Here is a 22,522-nt window from a genome sequence, read left to right as displayed (position 1 = left end):
TAAAAATTAAATTCTCAGCTAGTTTTAGTGTGATCCAAAACAGTCTTTCTCTCTATTTTTATATGTGCATTTATTTTCCTTACTTACTTTAGTGATATGTAATGTCAGTAAACCAAAAATATCTGCAAGAACTGGATGGATAACTTTATGCATATTATATACACATATAATATTGCACAAGAGGAAAAAGGTATACCTGCAAACACACCAGTAACGTGAGGAGTTTTCATCTATGCAACATTTAGGGAAGAGCTTTCAGAATTACATTCATTACTCATTTGCATGACAGACCAATATTCTTTAGACCTTGTCCTGTAATCCTCCTGAATTTAACTTTTCAAATTTATGAATTTCTGAACACCTCAAAGATTCTGAGTTCCAAAGAACCACTGATTTGCAAAAAAACCCCAACCTTCTCCACAGATTGTCACTGTCCCATTTGGTGCGGACTTTCTCCCAATTTACATCATCTTGAAACCCACACAAGCGAAGTTCAATACACAGGTTTTGGAGAGTCAGTACATATGCAAAATAACAGACTTTGGAATGCAAGGGGTGGCTTGGACTTTTCTCTTTATTTTTCCATAACTGTTTATATCAGGGAATAGTCTGGATTTCTCGGCTAATATGCTGTAGTCATATGAGGCTAGAAACAGTAGCTTTACACTAGTGTAAAAGGGAAAGATATCCTGAAGTCCTATAAGGCAATTCAGAGATTATATATAGTGCTGGTTTTGGCTGGGATAGAGTTAATTTTCTTCATAGCAGCTAGTATGGGGCTATGTTTTGGATTTGTGCTAGAAACACTGTTGATAATACAGAGGTACGACTGGGGAGCAGCTCTGCGAGAAAGACAGGTCTGCGAGTGGTGATATGCGTGTGAGCCTGTGGGAACCCCAGCAGCAAAGGCATCCAACAGCTTCCTTGGCAGTATGAAAAGGGGAACAGGACTTAGATCTAGGGAAGGTATTGTTCCCTTCTACATAGTGCTCATTAGACCATATCTAGACACTGCATTCAGTTTTGAGTCCTCCAACACAGGAAAGACATGGACAAACTGGTAGGACCTCACAGAAGGTCCCCAAGGCAGTGGGGGCTGGAACACTTGCCCCTTGAGGAGAGGCTGGGGGAGCTGGGCTGGGTCAACCTGGAGAAGAGACAGCTTCAGGGGTACTGGCAGTGCACCCAGCACCTACAAGGGGTGACTGAGAGGTTGGAGCTTGCTCCTTATGGTGGTACGTGGCAGGACAGTAAGAGAAAACTGGCACAAGTTGAAACAAGAGAGAAGAAACATTTTCCCCATAGAGACAGCAGGCAGTGGAACAGGTTGCCCTAAGAGGCTGTGCTGTTTCTGTGCAGTCCATAGCTGACTCTGCTTTGAGTCCAAGGCTGGATAAGAGACCTCATAAGGTCCCTTCCAACCTGAATTTTTCTGTGATTTTTCTGTGATCAGATACTACTTCCACGAGCTTACCCCATAATATTAAAATTATATGTATGCATCTGGAAGATCAGTGTTTCCTATGGAGCCCAATGAAACACTGGATCATTGCAATTGCATTTTAAATGTCCTTTTTCAAAAACTTAAAGGATGAAACACACACATTTCATAGACTTTAAAAGATAAAACCATAATAAAAGTTTAATACCTGAAGCACATAACCTTATTTTAAGCTGAGTAAGATGATAAGTATTTAAATCCCATTTACCTTTACTGGAAACTAATTTGCTGATCCAAAAGACTTCACAGCAATAAAAGAAGAAAAAAGCAATAGTTGTATGTCCACAGGCCAAACAATTCAAAGATATTGGCTCTACTTAGAAGACATATGAGCATTTTAAGCTCCATGAAAAACTTCACACGATACAGATAAATCCTATTTCAAGTTGGAAAAGGAAATATCCTCATATTTAAGGGCTCAAAATACTATTTTTCCCTCTTTTTCCTAAAAATAAACAAGGTAAACCCACATTCATTTACATTTCCACTTACAGTGCTTCTTGACCTTAAAATCAAAAGAAACATTAAAAAAAAAAAACACCCATAACTCAGGAATTATTCTTAAAACGGTTTGCACCACACTATTGCAGGAATACTTACATTCATGGGGTTTGACACAAGCTATGCAACTGTTTAAAATAAACAGCATTCACTTTATTCAAATGTCACAAATGTCAATGTAACATTTGTTTGAGAGCAGTCGTTAGATCAACACTGACATTTTAAAATCTTGCAATGATTGTTCTTGGATAGTTGAAAGAAAACTGGCATTCTTCTTAACAAACCCAGCCTAGAACCTAATATTGAAAGATGAATACATGCTGAACTACCTTTCTACTTCTTTGAGTGATCAGCTGAAAATTAAGATTGTTTATAACTTTGCCTTTCCTAGCATAATAGTGAATAGGATGTTAAAATCTAAGTTACATTTGTTAAACTCGGTTGCCTAAGTCTGAAAATAAATAGATATTTTCATACGTAATTGGATTTTAAATTTATTATTAAAATGAGCTATTTTTAAAAAAAACCCTTCTAATATTTTCCTTACACATGTAAAGAAATCAAGGTAAACATGAAAATAAGCTGACGTAGTAAACCTAAAAAGATATGGATTTTTAAAGAGAAATTTTATGAGCAAAAGTTGTGAAAAGTTAAAACTTGCTCAAATTGGAATTGTACATTAGCACGTGTTTGTTGAGAAGGCTTTGCTCAAGTGTTGCATTTGCACTTATTTGAACAGAAGAAATCTGTTATCATGTCAAATATCAACATTTAACCCATGATCAATTACTCTTCCTTACTGATCCGAAGAGTAGTGGGAAATGAGGTTGAGCTAACTTGTGTATCATAATCATTAAACCTTTACTCAACAGTTCACTGAATCTTCGTTAGATACTTTGCACATCCCAAAACTCTATCTTCTGGAGCTGCAGTTGATAAGAAAGCCCACAGGTGAATCGTGTTCAGATGTTTGGATGCCACATTGCTCAACTGAAGTCTCCATCACCAAAATTCACACCCAAAATTGTAGGGCTGGTTTTATTCTGATCAGAATCATCCTTAAAACAGCAACAGCGTTTGGCATAGAGTGGTGTTAATAGCAAGAAAAGAGGAAAAAATGACACTAAATTAACAGGAATGAAAAGGACTACAGCTGTCTAACACATTCAAGTAGAGACATTTATATGTCTTTACAGAGCCCAGTGTGTTTTTAAAACAGTTATTTTCAATAAGTTGTGTAAATAGGATGCACAGGTGGTAGCAAAGAACATCACATTTGTCCTCCCACATGCATGAATGACAGTTCTCACGGGAAGGACTGTTTCACAGTCTTTATGGGTGAGTGCTCTCAAGCAGGAGTAAATGGGATATCCTACTGTAAATATTTTGCTGTGAATATCTCCCAAGACAAATTCTATGATGAAAACAAATTCTTTCCTAAGCTGTTATCAGAAACCAATATTTTTTGACACTTCCAAATTATTTTTACTCCCAGAGAAGACAGAGAATATTAATTCAGCTCTTCAGATGAACATATAAAGGGAGAGAAATGACAGAAAAATGGAAAACCTGAAAATATGCACAATGCTTTCAGGATCATGCCCAGCTAACTTTATGACCGTAATCTAAATTAAGTCCTTAGGCTCATACCCTGTTCCTCTGGGCAGAATGATTTCCTCATGTATTAAATCATCTCTCCCATATTCTTATTCCATTACATAAAGTTATCCAATCCATTCTTCTCTTACCTATATATCCTACATCATGATGTATTCACAGCCAGCCAAAATTTGCTTGAAATAAAATTAGATTATTTCCCATAACACCCACTGTCTTTTTGTGTCAAATAGGGTCAGCATTTATCTGTGATTTTTTTTTTTATCACATCATGCATCACAGACACACAGGGGTGATTGGTATTGAATTACAATAGGATGAAGGAACATGACATTTTATGTTTGAAATACTATGTATCTTTATAAGGTTATAAATGTTTCGCTTAAAGAGAAAATTAAAATCAAGCTGGCAATTTTATTAGCAAGTGGAAACAGATAATTAAAGCCCCTACAGCAATAAGAACTTCTTATGCTATGAAGCTGGAACCAAATTTTTCATTGGTAACAAAAAGATTTCTGTGGGTAATTTTCATATTCCATAGGGTGGAGTGACCTAGTGGAATGCTATATTGCAACAAACAAACTCAGATATATTAGTAAAAATTTAAAAACTAACAGAAAATGAAGCATCTAGATTAGAAGAGACATCTGCAATGCTATTTCTTTTATCTTATTCCTCAAGAAAAATAAAGCTCTCTTGATTATTCTACAGTCTTAATTGATACAAAATCACTATGTTAACCTCTGGAAATCATTCAGGCAACAAGACTATACTGTCCTTATCCGACCATTTGTCAAGAGAAATAGTACTGTCCTACATTTGCAGTTTTCCTTTAGGTTAAGCTCTTATTTATGAATTAATGTTTCTCTGATAACTAGACTAAAAATCATAATATGCATATTATCTTTCCCTGCCTTCTGCTTACTCACATATGCTGTCCCTGAGCAATTACCTTCATACTATTAACACATCTGATGTCTTCTAGAGGGTCAAGACTACCAAACAATTGCTCTTCTCTCCAGAGGCATAATGCTCATTTATTTGCACAGTTTATCCTTGACCATGTACAGCAAATATCCCACTGCTCTCTATCTCCTTCTCCAAACCCCACTGACTCACAATTATTTCTATTTTTACCACTTAAATATTTGCCCTTGTGTCCATCCTCCAATTCACTTACTAGATCACATAGCACACCAATTCCCTTTTATCACTGCCCATTGATGATATGTCAATTAGAAACACAATGTAGGAAAAGTAAAAGAACTCAGGGGAGATGGGGAACACGACACCAGATAGACTCACACTCAAGTAAGTAACATGAAAGCTGAAAGAGACTTGGGTTTAACAGTGACTAGTGAATTAAACAGGAATTTGAAATGGCCTAGATTAACAACAAAAAGGCAAATAGCTCCATATCTTGTATTTAATATTATCTTTGTAAAATGGGAAAAAATAAGAGGACTGTGCCTGGAATATTGTGTTCAGCTCTGCCTTCTGAATTACTAGAAGGATAATGAATTAGGGTACATATAAGATTTTTTCAGGAGGAAAGATTAAAACACATAAATACAGTTTGATGAGGAAGTTTCCAAGGTGGAAAAGGAGTGTAATTTGGCTGGACTGACTCCAAAAAATGCAAGAGCATCTTTAAGCAAGTTGCTACTTCTGAGCTTGATCTTCCTAGGACTTTCAATTTTCTTTTTGTCTTAACATTGCTTCCTTTTCTTTGAATTTGAGGTAGTCCCAATGAATCATCCAGTGGCAGTTATTCATTATTTGCCTTGAGATTTCTGAGGCTGATTAAAAGCTGAATCCCAGAATGGCTGAGCTTGGAAGGCACCATTGGGGATCACAAGCTCCCTGGGGAGCACCACTAGTGACTGGCCTCCAGCTGCACTGTGTACTGCTGATCACAGCACTGAGAACCTCTGCCTTCTCAACGTCCTTTGTCAGCAGGTTATTTCCCCGTACAGTGGCAGGCTCACATGTCTCCTAATCCTCCTTTTGCTGCTGATATACCAGTAGAAGGCCCTTTTTGTTGCCCTGCAACCATGTATAACAGATTCAAAGGTAAAAATATTTTCATGGTGATAAAGTAAGTTTATTACAATATTTGTATATTCTAAAGGACATGGGAATCTTATTTCAGTGGAACATAATGAAGTATCAAGAAAAGCTCACGAAGGCCAGAAACAGCAAGTTGAATTCATAGCAACCAAGGGACTTTTTCTCACAGGCAATCTTGCACTTCCCCTTGTAAGCACTGTTCAGAGACAACTGGTTTCTACATGTGTTCACGAGTAATGTGGGAGAAGGGAACAAGGCCTGAATGCATTCTGGGTAAGGTACTTGGTGACACTGACCAGCACACTTGCAGCCAGGCATGTATGGTTGAGACTTGGTATCCTCTCAATCAGCAGTGTATTCTGGACACCAGGCTGCTTTAAGGTGCTTCAACACAGGGAGGGAGGTTCTATGTCTTTATCCCTCGTTTCTCAGTATAATCTTTCCTACCTAATTGCCATCCTACTGGGACCTCCTTACAGGCACAGCTCTTCCAGCACATGGGCCTGAGTTGCTTGGATGGTGAAGATGGGACACCAGGGCTGGCTGTCTTCCCCTTATGTCTGGCTATGTCCAGCAGTCTGGAAGGAGATGAGTTCCCCCAGGTTCTTGGGGAGGTAGGACTCTTGAACCAGGGAAGGAAGCAATTAGATGTGGATCTGAAGGGGGACCTTCTCCAGGATGCTAGATTTCTGACAGACTATAGCATTCATGATCATTCAGCCACGCACCCCCCTGGCACAGGATTTCTTCTGCTGAAGGCACTGCAGATAGATAGAAGCACGTCAAGCTGGGCAGACCACAGCATTCAAGGCAAGTTATCACACCTGACCACCTCTGGCTCTGCCTGGGCATCAGAACAGCATTGTACAACACACCAGCTGGGCTGCCACTGCTCCCCTCAAAAAAAAAAGAGAAGAGGAACCTCGAACCTCACCAAGTGCCACTGCGCAAAATCACACACGGGAAAGGTCATAAGCCCATCAGCCTTCTTACAGGACACAGAGCCTGGTTCTTGCCTCTTCCTTTCTCTCCCTACACAGAGTCATCATGATGCCTCTCACCACTAGGCACCCACAGTCTCCAGAGCCTCTCCACCCCTGTTGTGTCAAGGTGTACTCACCAGACACACTTAGCAATCCTGCCCAGAGTTCCTCCTCAGACTACCATGCCAAAACATGGTTTGTAAAAAAGCTGTTTCTAGCAAAGGGCCCCCTTAAACATAGTTGCATAATTTTGGCTTAACATGCAGGCAGGGAGGAAAGGTATGGGAAGTAGTGTACTGTGCCCTATGACCCCAGACGCCACCCAGGACAGACATGTCATGGGTTTCCTGCACAGAGACACGTGAGAAGGACAAAACAATACCAGCCCAGGTTGCACTGAAGACACCTTAGCAGAAGTCAGGCAGCAGAGGGCCATCATCTCCCCATACATGGTATCCATGATTTTTTCCCTGATGACTCACAGGGGTTTGCAAGATGAGAGAGTAACAATCTGTCTCTACACCGGTAGAAGCACCACAGAGAATCCTGAATAGGGATATGAAACCTAATGAGTGATTTTGGGCAGATAGGGAAGAAATGGAGAAAAATCGCTTCATGCTTTGAGACAACCTTCATAAATAAAAGTAAGCAATATCAAAATCCTCAAGGGATACATGTAACACCTCTTAATGCCAGGAGAAGCCTCAGAAAATATTGAATTGAGGCACATTCGACTGAAATAAATATTTTCCTAAGACAAATTATAAAGGAGCTCATGATCTGCCGGCTCGGTGATTGAGAAGAAGCCAGGGAAAGTGGGTTTTTATGTTCTTTCTGCTAATTAATATCCATTGCTATCTTCCTGTGACCACTCTGGGTTCAGTTCTCACATCTTTGCTCACAATGACTAAAGCCTTCCCCAGTAATCATCTCCACTGAAAGCATACATATAGAAGGTAATTTCAGAACATCTGTGTATTGTCTTCAATATTCCCAAAGAATACATTCCAGTGAACACTGCTGAAGAGACTAGTCAGGCTTTACATCCTTGTTTCTGCTTAGATACTCAGTCAGTGTCACGGAAGCTTTAAGAACATTACATTACAAAATCTGCATACAAGACACATTGTTAATGCTAAATACAAGTTAAATCCCTAAAGGACAAGCTGAACATCTGCAAAACATGAACAGAACAATCCACAAGCCCACTATTGCTGTACCATCATTTTGTACAAAGGCTTGACTTCCAAGAAATCTGTTAGCTATCACTGTATACTACGTAAGACTGTACTGCAGTCTCAAAGGTCCTGACAACCAAAACTTTGATTTGATAGGCATTCTGTCTTTCTAAAACATATCATCAGAATACTATGGATGAAGAGATAAACTGTTATGAGCAGCACATGCTCATAGCAAGAATTTTAGCAAGAACAGTTCAGATCATCTTTCTTTTTAGGGTTATCATTGGCTCTGCTCCAGACACTCCCATATGATTAATCATATGAATTACACAGGTTTGAAGGCTTTGAGGTAAATAATATAAAGGGAAGCTGATAGAGCTGAGAAACTAAAATAAACAATGTAAAGAAAAAAGAGAATAAATCATTGGTGTGAACTTAACAGTATCCTTTGCCCTAAATATGTAGAAAAATAAGCAAGGGATTATGTTTTAGTTAAATCAACTACATTTTAAACTTTAACTTCATGTCTAGTCCTCTATTTGCCAATTTCCATTCACACCTTTCAACCACAGTCTCAAAAACTGGAAGTGTTTGGAAAAATAAACTGTTGTATGCATTAAGTACATTAGGTACATCTTGTCCCTTAAAAACCTGCTGATGAATGACCTGCAGAGGAACTTCCATTATTAAACAACAATTCTTAATTATTAATTAAACAACCATTAAACAACAACTTGAGCTGTTACTAGTTGCTCATCACACTTCCACTCATAGCTGCTAAGCAGCTGGTCAAAAGTAATTGCTTTTAGATAAATAGGTTTACTCATGGGATCATGGAGTAAAGTTCTACTCAGTCTAAACTAGGACAGCCCACTTTCTCCTGGTGATGGAACACAGGTGAAAATGTGCAGATAAGAAACTATGTTTAAACTGTATTTAAGAGCAAAGCAACAATTTAGTATCACTACAGAGCTGAAGATAAGATTGAGGGTGATCAAAGCACAAATTTCTGAGGCTTTGTTTCTCCTGGGATTCCACTGTGCTCCCACCACCTTTATGCATTCTATCCACAGTATGCAAAAATAAAGTGATCTGCCCTCCACCCACATTTCAGTTGCCAAACACAAATTAGGAACACAGGTCTATTTTATAGACGCTTTCTCCAGATTTTCTCCTTGGAAGATCCATTATTTGCCTAGAGAAAAAAAAAAAATGACAGATTTAAGGTAAAAAGTTTAAAATTGTACCTGAAAAACTCCATGAAAGAGAAGCCATAACCATGCTGTTCAGCAATTCCTGCACAAACAACATTCGCGGATGCTCCAATCAATGTTCCATTACCTGCAGTTCAGAAAACAAATACCAGTTTATAGCTGCGATCTGTTTCTTATCCTTCCTCTGTTTATTCTGTGCTAAAATCCTAAGATGTACTAGTTAGAAAAGAAAAATCAATTTCTGTTGCATAGGCCTGAAAAGAAACATAGAGACAGTATCTGCACTTCCTATAAATAGCTTCACGCTTTGAAAGATAAGCCTGGTATCATTCTCTGATTCTACATAAGCCAGAAAAATAGGGAAGGAACATAACACCAATCTAGCAGTTGTCAAAATGACACTAGAGACTTGCATTCAGATAAACTTGCTGATTTTTTTGTTTTACATACAAGAAAGTGCCATCAGATGATCTGAAAAAAAGGATGAGATAGTTTCAGGGTGCTAAGAAAAATGGATCCCTTTTTTCCTTACACAAAGTTGACATAGACAAATTAGTGTCTTTTTTATAGAGAGGGTAACTACTTGCTAAGATTTTTTTTAACATAAATTTAAAACACAGTAAGTGGGACAATGGAGGGGAATGGATCTGTTTCACATCTCTCTGCTAAGGCAAAAGGATCACCACAGATACAAAGTTTGCTTACCAAACCACAATGGTTCTTTAATGCATAAAAGAACATAACTTTATTCAATGAACTTCACCAAATAACATACAGGTCCCCTTAAGAGAGGAACACATCAAAGGAAAATGATATGCCATGTTTATAACATGCATCTATCTTCTTGGAAGAACTGCATACTTTTCTCATAAGCCTTTTCCAGTAACTAATTTATTCCTGTGTTTTCTCTAAACTTTCAACAATGTGGCAATGTAAAGAAGTCAGGTATTCAGAGCTCAGAAATACCAACCCATTTTCTGTAGCTTTCCCATGAGTCACACCTCAGACTTAAGAAGTGTTGTATACTTGACTTAAAAAAGCAGATGTCTGCAGCAAATATTTCTGATCTTAAGCATGACTTGGGAAGTGACAGTGACTCCCACATTCTGTTCCTTAACTGAAATTTTGAACAAAAGAGGTAACAATCTAGGAGAAATTTTTTTTATACTATGGCGAGTCATCTCTTTTGCCATACATCATTATATTAACAATCCATTATTCTAAGCACAAGTCTTCCTTTGCTCCCTTTGGCACATAGTTACTCTTCTCATTTTGGACCTGTTAAATATTAGTGCTCAGTGGAGACCAGTCTTCTGGTCTGACTGTGAGAGAAACAGATCAGAACGCAATTAATGCTCCCGTTAATTACTTTGACTTAGTAGATGTTTCAGGTCACACAGAGATTGGTTCACCAAAGAATAGGTCAGAATAAGGGCAGAAGGATTATTCCCCTAAGTATTCACACATGGTACCCACATGGCCTTCTGCACCTGAAAGTGCACACAAAATGAGCAGACTTCTGAAAATATTCTTAAAAAATAATAGAACACTCTTAAATGCAAATAAAATGAAGTGACAGAGTTCAGAATTAAGGAAAAGGAGAGAAAAGATGTGATGTTGAAACATTGGAGGAAGGAAGACCTTCCTCTTATTATAAGAAAAAGGGAAGCAGAAAGAGCTTGATTGCAATATTTTTGATCCTAGTTTGGATTCAAAGTCATATCAGAGTCAGTGGATACTGACATACAGGTTTTTGACTGGTCATTCTAGGGACAGAGCAACAACTTTGAGAAACAACTAAACCTCCAAAAGTCACTCGACTTCTTTTTTAAAAAGTTGATTTCATGGAAGCCAAAGCTCTCCAAGAAAAAGCCCTTGTGTGGCCAAGTTAAAATTTTCCAATGGAGTTCAAAGTGAAAGCATGATTCTTATTCACTCCAGGATGGCCGATTATCATCAACACAAAATAAGCAGTAAACAGAGATTTTCATCCTGGAGTAGAGATCTGAACATGGATATCCATTATCTCAGGTGAGTGCCCTAAACAACACCTATTAAGAACGGGAGACTGGTTTTATTTTCTCATCAGCAGCCTCAAACAGCTCGTGAGCTGATCCCACCATAGAACAAGAAAGAAACTGAAACCTTGCAGACAATGCAAGATGAGAAAAACATTCCCTCCCACTCCCTCCAATCCCAAATAGGTATTTTATTTTATATCTTTAATTGTCCCATTATTTTTTTTTTCATTCCTATTTTTTCTGCTCTCCCAGGACCTACGCTAGGTGAGCTGCTTCCTACTTATTCTGTTTTTAAGGCTTTGAACTTGCAAAGGAGCTGGTGCTGGGTGCAGAGGTAATCTCTGTCTATGAGAAGCTCTGCTGATGTTAGTGGAACCACACATTAATAGAAAGGTATATCCCTATGGACCATAAAATCATCATGGAGCATTCTTGTGAGACACCAAGGGCTATTTGTGACCTAGGCTTCTTGTCATACATGGTGAATCATACACCCGTCCACACGTTTCAGGTGTGGAGAGAAAGGATTACTAACCTTATCAGAGGGCCAGAAACCTTTAAAAAATGGTGTCTAAGGTAGCACTGGTCATTAGGAACTGCACAGGTCATTTCCCTTCCCCTGTCTTTGCATCAAAACATATTTTACTTATTTTAATGCATGTTTAAAGATATGAAATTGAACTTGGAACATCAGCATTTGTGGTAGGCTCTGGCATGAGAAAGCCAACACACAAAGCATGTGGCTTAATGTAAGAACAGAACAAATGAGTACAGCTGTTGTTATTAGAGGAGTCAAGCAGGAACACTTAAGGAATTTTCAATTCCAAAACTAATCAGTAGTCTACAGCCTCCAAAAATTTCATAAGAGGCTTCTGCTCTACATGTAGCACAATCAGACATCACATTATCAGAATAATATTACTGTAGACAAGGAATATAGCTCTGGCTTCAAATTAAAGAAACAGGACTGAAACTGCACTTGTCCCATGGCAGTCACTAGATACAGTTGAGATCTCCAAACAGCACGAGCTCTCCTATACTGTACGTGGACTATAGCAATGCCTTCACATAATGAAGTATTATGGAAAGAGTTTCTGCTTCAGCAGTGAATTGATTTCCCCAAGTAGATTTCACTTGAGGGGAAATTGTCACCTTAAATGTTATCTGAAAGGAGCAGCATTTGTTTTTCATTTGTTTGGAGCATGTGTGCAGTTTAATAAGGTATCGGCTCAGCAGGCTTCAAAGAACTACACTGAAATTAACAACAGAGTCAAACTTTTGTTTCTCCTCCCAGAACATCTGTCTCCAAGGCAGGCATTTAACTCAGTAGTGAAACAGCAACACTGTGACCTCTGAATCATGGTAAACCTCATACTAGGTTAATATACGTGGAAACCTACACACATTAAATTCATTCCAATTGACGTAAATGAAGAATAAGCATTTTCTAGGATTTTATCCAATCTTGACTTCATCTTCACATCATCTTCAACCTTAAAAATAATTAAGCTTAAAAAGCATAGCAAAGACTCTTACTTGCTTGTTTGTATGCTCAAAATATAATAACACACAAGTGAACTGTATCAAATAATAACATTGTAGTAACCAATCTGTTTTGATGACTCCTATTGTATCTTTTTTTGATTACTCATACTGTAACTCATCCTTTATCACAAGGCAGACAGTTATTAAGAAACTGGATTCATTACAATGAATTAATTTCTAATATCAATAGTATGTGATATGTATGAGGTAAGCCATACATTTTATCCTACATATCCATTCTGCCTTTTATTTTTAATATTGGCATTATTGTCAATACTAACTACGCTTAATAATTCATAAGCATGAAATCAAGAAAGATCTTTTTCTTAATGCAAAAAAAAAATTCTCACTTTGAAGTGTGATCATAGAAAGATACAGACATCACCTAAAGAGCTGCTGCTGCCTAGGCTACAGAGAAGAAAATGACAGAGGAATCCTCATGGATCATACTCATTTTCCCATGGACCATACTCATTTTCCCATGGACCTGCCCTGGCTTTGCACAATCATTGCAGAAGCAGAGTAGAAGGTCTTCTGCTGTTTCTGTCCAGAAAAGGTGACATAGAAGTATCTTTCTGATATTTCTCAAGGCAAATTACTTTGAATATCTTTAGGGAATGTGAAATCAACTCAAAGTATAAGAAAGTATTCAACAGTTTTAGTTAATAAGAATAAATCTACCAAGAAAGATCCAAAACCCACATATTAAAAGGTGCCTTTGCATCTCCAGCTAACTTAGAGGTACAAGCAGGAAGATGTTGAGGTTTGTTAAGCCTGATTTGATACCTGCCGTATTTGACACCAGCCCTGCTTCTTCCAGCCTTCTGCTTCCATTTGTAGCTACTTCTTCTCAACCCAGAGTTCAGTTATCACCCTCTGCTACATTGCTTCTTCAGAAACTGCCAAATTCAAACCCAGAACCTGCACACCACACATAATGCACCTCCCTTGGGCTCAAACAGCCTCTCACTCAGTAAACAGAGTTTGCCCAGGTGACTATAATCTGCAATGCACTGAAAATCAATGCTGGGAGAACGGATTAAGTTTACTAAAGGAAGGGGCTGGGAAATTGGGGAAGACTCATAACAAGAAAAGGGAGAGAGTTTGTATCAATAACATGTTTCCTCTCACTTTAAGCCTCATTCTCAGCTGCTAATTTTTACTTGTCAGCAGCACATCTATTATATCTAAATACCATTCGTTCTAAGGTGTCTCTTTGGTATTGCCCCCTCAAGAGCAAGTCTAACGCTTGGGTTTGCTGCATTAATATGTTTGCTGAAGAATCGCCTCAAAGTGCCTGGCAGGATTAGTGTTTATTACTCAAAGCACTGAGAAATCAAAGGGAAGGGATTATCACTAATAAAGCTATTTGCCCTAGCTTGAGTAGCCTTCATAAACAGTAACTTTCTCATATATAATGGAGGTAGTACCTTGTGCAACAGCAAGCTTAAAAGTGGATTGCTTACAGAAAGTCTTGCTTTTGTTGTGAGCATTACAGACCACTTCCCCTCCACATGCTCTGACAGTGGATAACAAGCTACACCTATGCTTAACCTCTAGACTTTCTGCATTTTCTCTTACCTGTATCTCTGGCTAGCTAATGCAGAAGCAGGAAGTCTACCTTGTTTTCATGTCAACACAAGCCCTAAAAACAGCTTTTCCCTGACCTTGGGCAAACATCTGTGCAAGGCCAGTTTGACACAGGCACAGCTGTTTGCACTGCTTTGTCCCAGACGAGGGCTCTCACTCTGAAACCAGGAGTTTGCTACAGAATCAGGAATAATTTTAGGGTGAGGATTCTCAGCCCTGCTTTTTCCTGTAATCAAACCATTCCATTATATTGTCAAAGCAAAACTTATTGAAGGAAGACAGCTCCTTGCTTCCCATCTATTTTCAAAAGAAAACTGTGCAGTCTCTCATACACTTCACATTGTTAAATGTAGGTAGACTGACACGTGCGGCTTCCTTCCCATAGCATATTCCATTTCTCTACTTAAAGCACAAACTGAGCAAATGTAATAAATCTGGCTGCAAAAGTGAACGCTGAATAGTTATGGTTTTGAGTAGCCTTACAGGAGACAGCCTTCGTAGCTTTCAGAAATTTTCTGTTTCACACAAAACTAATCCAGATTTGCCTCATTAAACAAAGCCGTTTATATTCACCTGTTAAATGTCTACAAGTCCTGAATATCTTTTAATAATTTTTATGTGTAAAGATTAACAAGCCCTGGATAATCAAACTTTGCAGTCAATAAACAGCTACAGAATCAAGGCCAATTAAACCATTAACAGTCCCTAAACTAACAAGGAACCCCAGGTCATAGGCAGTAAGGGGGAGGAGGCATGCATGAACTCATTCAACAATGTTATATGTTATAGATTGCAGTTGTACAATATCAACATTTTTTAATTTTACCCATTTGGAAACATTTTAAATGGGATGTTTCTGCACAACTACATACACATGGAGTTTATAGGAAAAATTAAAAAAAAGAATTTAAATTAAAGTTTTGAGTTAACTTATCTAAAACACTCATTGAACCGCATTCAATCCAACACTTTTAATCAGGTGAACTTTACCATTTTTTGTCACCACTACTATTCCACCAGCAGGACAGTTACTGTAAATATTGCACTATACAATGCTCATTGCCTTCTTTTTGCTCTGAGAGGAAAAGGTGAAATTTAAATTTGTTACTTTTCTACCAGAAGTGTGAAATAAATGAGGCAGGTTGCTGAACACCCTGCACTTGTTACTTTAATGACATAAAGAAATCCATAAGCTTCTTTCAAATCCAGACATCTGTAAAGGAGACATAAAACCTGAGGTGATCACTAAGGTCATGTCTCTCCTCGAAGTCAACTTACCCAGTACAAGGGTAAAATAAACTAGTATAACGAGGGATAGTGTCAGCAGTGCACTCTGACATGCCGTTCCCTCATGCACTGAAACACATATTCAGGTAGGTTCCATATAAAGCCTTTAATGCTGCACACAAGCCCCAGCTTACACATTTTTTTCCTCTGTGATTTTTAGATTCAGAGGCTAAAACTATGTCAGCTCAATTTCACAACTTGTCCACACATGGCACTATTAGACACCAAATATTGAAAAATAGTTCCATGTATGGGATAAAAGTACATTATTCAACTTTCTCATAATTTACTTTGAAGCTGAGCAGAACAAGATAATATCCAATAATTCAATAATACTAAAAAAAAAAAGTGTCCCTCCATTAAGTTATTTTAGAATATCCAGCTGCTTTAAATTCAGATTCCAACTTAATTCAAATTGACTTTCAATTGGAGCCTACCTGTTACGTTTTGCTATGGTTTAAGTGCCTTGTTTAAAACAGTTTCATAACTCCTGCTAGTGACCCTCTGGTTTAGGTGTGCCAACTGCAACTGTGCTATATATATTTATTAATATATGTATAAATAATATCTAGGGCATGGTCATAACTTTATTCAGCATCATACAGTGTCTGATTCATCAATATGAATCAATATGAATATTGCAGATTGAGGGATTTTTTCCCTCCTCTCTGCTGCACCACTCAAGGTGCAGAAAAGGGGGTATTATCTGGAAAGTGTCTGCAGAGGAAGGAAAGCAGCTAAGTCAGTATTACCTTCTGCACTTAAGTATTTTAAAGCTTGCTATAGCTTCCTTATCTTGTTCTGTCTGATAGTCCAAATGCCACCTTCTAACTGAATGTACCTCTTCTGCTGACAGCTATGCAGTCTGTATCTTGTATTGCAGCAACTCACCAATACAACATAATGAGTTTCAATGTTTTATATTATTCTGAAAATAGAAGTGGCCAAGGTTTCTAGAAAGAAGTTTCTGTAATTTATGATAAACAAATGCACAAAGCAAGTAAATAAAATTAAACAAAACTCCACATGTGCTTTGTAGGAGTCTCCGATGTCATCTCTGATCATTATCCTATCTCTAATTTGCAGAACTTTATAGCATGCAATTATTTTACACAGATTGAAAACCATTAATACAAGCATTTCAAATTCACCAGTAATGCAAGCATTATAATCAAGTGAGCTTGATGTTTGGTATAAATTCTTTTTCTAAATCAATGTAAAATAGAATAGAATTCTACATATTACACATAGCTCTCTTCTTTTCCATTTTAAAATCTAAGATTTACCATCCAAACTATAAATCCTCATCAGTACAGCTGAAACGGCATCCTTTACCCCATGTACTTCATATTTCACCCTTAATAACATACATACATCTATATATGCATGTCTGCCAGGGTAACTCTCTTCAAGCTTAGAAAAATGGCCTTGCTGAGAAAAATTGACTAGGTTCAGTTTGGGGTTTGTTTCCATATTAACTCAGTGTCTTAAAGCCAAGAAGGCGTCTGATATTGCCTTAATACAGACAAAGGTATGTCTGTCAAATGTACCCACTCAGTTTTAGCCGTTTTTACATTTTACATTCACATCTTTCTTCTGTATATCTTCCATGCCACAGAGGATTATCTTTGGTAATCTTAAAGATTAGAGAATCTCCTTTCTCTGCAGGGGCCCTGGTAATGAGCCTGGCTTTCACACTTTGCAGCACTGCTAGACTTTAAGAACTTGATACTGAAAAAGCGTGAAGATGGTCCAGAGTTTGAATGTTATGAATAAGCTAAGGAAAAGAGCAGCTGGGTTTTAATAGATGGTTACTGATTCTGACTGTTCCAGAAAACAGCAAGAGGACAGTTCGGGCACTCAAATGTCAATAGAGAGAAGAAAAGATTCCTTGTGCTTATATCTGATGATGCTGTTCTTTATGCTACAACAAAACCCAAAACTTTCAGTTAACACCTGAATGAGTTCTTCATTAAGAACACACAAGTAGCACTGCCATTTAATGGATGGCAATCACAGTTTATGTCCATGTTACTTATTTCCATTATTGCAAACATCCTAGAAACAATGCAAAGTATACTCAGAAAGTTAGATATTAGTGTAAGACATGCAAAATACCTGCTGTATTTTGCTTCTAGATCTGTATAATTTAGAGGCATGATACTGCTAAAGACTGCACTGGGGTCTTTAAATAAAAACTGTGAGACTTTTCCTAAATTTCCTTATTTGTTTTGCCTGCCTTTCAAAGTCAAGAGCAGCAACATCCTTTTCCTTTTGAAAGATCTCAAGTCACTCTCATTCCCTATAACACCACTCTCTGATTTGGATTCAGTTTTATATCTATAGACAAAATACTTATCTAAATCAGGGCTGTCTCACCCACAAGACATAAAACTGAGCCCCAGGATTTCTCATCATTAAAAGACTTCTTTAGAAACAATAGGAACTTTCAACATCAGTGTCCTGGTTAAAATCAAGGTCAGGTAGGTATATTCTCTCCACCAAAAAAAAACTCCTACAGTTTCAATTACACATTGTATACAACAATTAAGTTCATTAACAAAGCTGAATAGTGCTCCTCTTTAATAACTGCTATATTTTTATGCCATATATTTGGTTCTTGATAGACCTTTCGAATCTTTCAAATTGAAAAGTATTATATAAATTTTATCTATTGTAACTATAAAAGAACTTCAAGGGATCTACAGCTATACTTTTTTCATAATATTAATTATTATATATTTTAATCCATTTTACGCTTTATTGAAGGCTATGTCTTTTCCCTCATATTGCAAAGAAGGAGGGTCGGTTTAGGAATATAAACAATCTTTCTAGGTTTATACCTTCAGTGTGTCTGAAGCTTTAAAACTAGTTTAGGATTTTATTGAGCAGAGTCAGCAGGAATAATAAATCAGCGATACTCCACTGTGCAAGGCCCCATCGGCATCATGGACTGAAGGAGGGGTGCCAAGAGGCAGAATAGCTATAGCACTGGACCACTGAGAGAAATCTCACTGTTTAGCTACACTGTGGGTTGCACTCCTTTAATAGCTGTAATTAGCACAATGTCCTGTGGATAATGGATTTTATTTACACCTGGGTTTTGACCCTGTAAGGTTAGAAGAAAGTGCCAGCAGCCCCCTCCTCCTACCTCCTTTCTTGAAGTAGAGCCTACAGCCTACAAACTGCGTGGCTGGAATAATACAGTTATATGCATCCTAGAGATTGCCTCTTTCTGCAGAACTGTGACAATGATGACTTTCAGGTGTTGTTGTCCAGGAAAATGCACAGCAAAGAAAAATAGTGCAAAACTATAAACTGCAGAAAATGTCCCCTTTGGACCACAGCAATAGTCACTGCAGCCAAGAAATACTTTTTGCACTTTTCTATGTTAGCAGCTGAGAACTCAAAAGGTATGGACTTCCAAATATGAATTCAGTCACTTTTTAACTCAAGTCCTTTTTTTTTGTCTTTTTTTCAAAAACATTCTTTTTATAAATCATAAAAAAAGAAAGAGATGAAAAGACAAATAAATGCCAGCTCTTTAAATGTCAAATGTACAAAATCCCTTCAAATAATATCTTAGCTATAACCTCTTCAGCTCAGTAAAAAATCTAGTTCTACACAATTGAACAGTCTTAACAGGTGGATTTCTGACTGTGCACTTACTCAAATTGAGTTGAATCCATGTTTCGTGTTATTTTAAAACTTACGAGCCAGTAGAAGCAGTGCAATTAAAACTCCTCTTGTTCTGAAATTGTTGGAGATAGCAATCTTCATTTGTCCTCCAGAATTTCAGGGCAGCATTCCCTAGACACTATTGGAAGGTCTACATACAAGTCAATCTCAAGAGGTACCATAATTTCATCAAGTACTAGAATAGGAAGCATTAATGAATAATGCTTTATTCAATGTCCTCTGCTGCAAAAGAAATACAGATGAGGCTTCATCAGAACGCCACAGAAAACAAGAGAAGTTGCTTGCTTGTTTGTTTCTTTTAGCTCCTTTTAAATTTCCTGTTTTCTTTTCCTTCATGGTCAAAACATAATTGAAATACTAGTGGATAGTACATAAAAAACCCCATGAGCAATACAATTTTTCCAGCTACTACTTAATTATTACTACCATTAATGCCCAGACATACAAGAACTAATAGGGTCATCCAGAATTCAGAATTGACAAACCAAAAGGCCCCAAGGTCCAAATTCATTTGACCTGTCTTTGAGGACCCCTCTCAGCTACTAAAGTTCAGCTCATTAGGGGCTCCAATGTGCTCTGCAGAGAGCATCTGGCATTTTTGGTGGATGAATAAACATCTGCCTCCTGCACATGCCAGTCTCCCCATCACCAAACACAGAGCCTGGGGCAGCCAGACTCCTAACTTACAACTTAATTTGAGTTCTAAAAGATATCTGGGGCAAATATAAACCTAAGTTTCCAGAACCAGATACCCTGAAAAATTACCATGTTTATTTCTTAACTGTATAAGATTGACCCGATCTGAGCAAGAAAACTTCTGCCAGAATAGAACCAGCAAACTCCAAGGAACACCCAAAGATTTCAAAATTGTGACCATCTCAGCAGAAACTGCCCGCGGTCATCACTGTCCTTGGTTTTCTTGATTAAGAGACAGGATTTTTCATCCCTTCTCACTTTCAGAGACACATTTTACAGAGCAAAGAACATCTACACAAAATTCAGTTACTCTTTATGTCTGAGCCCAATGCCATTGTCCTGGTTTCAGCTGGGATAGAGTTAATTTTCTTCCTGGTAGCTGGTATAGTGCTGTGTTTTGGATTTAGGATGAGAATAATGTTGATTATTGAAACACTGATGTTTTCGTTGTTGCTGAGCAGTGCTAAGTCAAGGATTTTTCAACTTCTCATACTGCCCTGCCAGCAAGGAGGCTGGAGGGGCACAAGAAGCTGGGAGGGGACAAAACCAGGACAGCTGGCCCAAACTGCCAAAGGGATATTCCATACCATATGACACCATGCCGAACAAAAAAGTGAGGGGAGTTGGCCAGGGGGGTGAAGCCGCTGCTCGGGAACTGGCTGAGCATCAGTCAGCAGGTGGTGAGCAATTGCATTGTGCATCACTTGTTTTGTATAGTCTTTTATCACTATTATTATTTTCCCTTCCTTTTCTGTCCTATTAAATTGTCTTTATCTCAACCCATGACTTTTACCTTTTTTCCAATTCTCTCCCCCATCCCACTACAGGGGGGAATGAGTGAATGGCTGTGTGGTGTTTAGCTGCCTGCCAGGTTAAACCACGACAGCCATGAAAGACAGAAGTTTAATAGCAACAGCTTTGTCTTTTGGGAGGCACTGCTGAAGATGACAAAAATGTGGCAGTTACACTGGCAAAGGTCTCTTCATCTTGCTTGAGACTGACTCAATCTTTCTTTCATTTCCAGGACAACAGCTAAAGCAATGAACGAAAATTACTGTCTTTTCTCATCCTATCATCTTCCAGCCCCATAGCTGCCTGTGCACTTTGTGACAGTAGAAAAAAGTAATTGCACCCACTGGAAATTTTTCAGGACAAAATGTTGTACAGCATTTTCCAAGACAGACACAAATGCTGACACTCCCTTCACAGACACATAAGCATACAGCAGTGTTTACCCTGAACCCCAGAAATGCTATCAAATTACCAGAATTGAAGCTCTGCATTATGTAGTAAACAACTAAACTTAAAATAGGTAGTTATAATGTATTATTTTATCAGACTCTTCTACGAAATGTCGTTTGCCAAGTTCCTTGGGTTGCATGAGCAGTGATAAGATCCAATCTTTTGCCTTAAGCACCAGGCAGTAATGATATAATTGTCATCTACCTCTTCCACAATGGGATTAGCCTACCTTGAGAATTCCTTCACACCACTTCAGTGATGATAAGACTTTTCTTTAGGAAATAATTTTTAAAGGCCATCAACACTTTCTTTTTTAAAAAAGAAAAACCCTTTTTCCCTCACTTTTGGGGGAGCTATGAGACCTTTTAAAACAAAAGCTTTTCCACACTTTTCATTCCCTAAAAATAAGCTTTAGTTTTGACATGGTAAAGTCAGAAGCATATTAATTTTCAAGCTAGCACTCCTATGAAACCTTTGCCAGTACAATTTAGCATATGCTCAGCTTTATCCTAATAGAGCACAGTCCAGAGAGTTTAAGTGTTTGCTAATAATGATAATGATCTAACTTTTTATCCAAACATTTGTATGGAGACTATCTGAACACCTGGGCACATCCTATGGATCTGTAGTGATTTTAATTCAAATAATTCCCATGGTACTGTTTATATTTTCTCTTTTGTCTCATACTGCATACACACAGAAGCCTCTGCTAAAATCCCAGCAACCCTTCAATAAATCAAATTAAAGGAATTTGGGTTAAGATGATAACTGATAATTTAGGAAAATCATCTGAGATCTGTAAAGGCTCCAAGGCTGGTGAAGTGCCTCCCACTCAGAATATGTCAGTGTAATCCGGCCAACTTTATATTCCTTTTACTTTTTTTTTTTCTTTAATCTGAAAGTTTAATGAAATCAGAGTATGTTCAGTGATTAGCAAATTGTGAAGAAAGATGATATTTTTATGGCAAACATCTGTATAAAGATATGCTGATTATTTAAATCACTGGTTTTAAAGAGGAATAGATTAAAGTCACAATATAATGATGAGTAATGATGAGTACAAAAAGATATTCCTCAAATGAAGAACCATTGTTTGGTATAAATTGTCCTGCCTTTGCAATATGCTTTTAAAATTCAATCTGTAAATTACATCATTATAATCTTTGTTAGGCATTAAGGTCACTTGTACTAGCAATCACTTAGTTAAATAAACAAACCAGAACTTGTATTACACACAAAATTGGTTTTAGTTTTAATCTCTGTAAAGTCAAGGAAACTATTTGGAGGAGCATGGAGAGGGAGAAGGGATGGATTCATTGCAGAATGCCATTTTATCCATTTTAACTTTATTTAACTTAACTACATAAATATATAG

The 22,522-nt window shown here is 37.7% G+C and overlaps 1 protein-coding gene across 1 annotated transcript in view; it reads right to left on the bottom strand.

Annotated features, from left to right (window-relative positions):
* OCA2 (OCA2 melanosomal transmembrane protein) overlaps positions 1–22,522 on the bottom strand; it is a 182,469-nt gene that overhangs the window by 32,860 nt on the left and 127,087 nt on the right. The window contains exon 22 of the mRNA XM_009472559.2: positions 9,101–9,194. Within this exon, the coding sequence (XP_009470834.1) occupies positions 9,101–9,194 (94 nt within the window). The remainder of the gene's footprint in view (positions 1–9,100; positions 9,195–22,522) is intronic.

Source organism: Nipponia nippon, unplaced genomic scaffold (genome assembly GCF_047370975.1).
Source record: "Nipponia nippon isolate SJK-2023a ecotype South Korea unplaced genomic scaffold, ASM4737097v1 scaffold_2, whole genome shotgun sequence".
NCBI lineage: Eukaryota > Metazoa > Chordata > Aves > Pelecaniformes > Threskiornithidae > Nipponia > Nipponia nippon.
The sequence above is the reverse complement of the archived record's forward strand: the minus strand, read 5'-3'. Positions and strand labels throughout refer to the sequence as shown.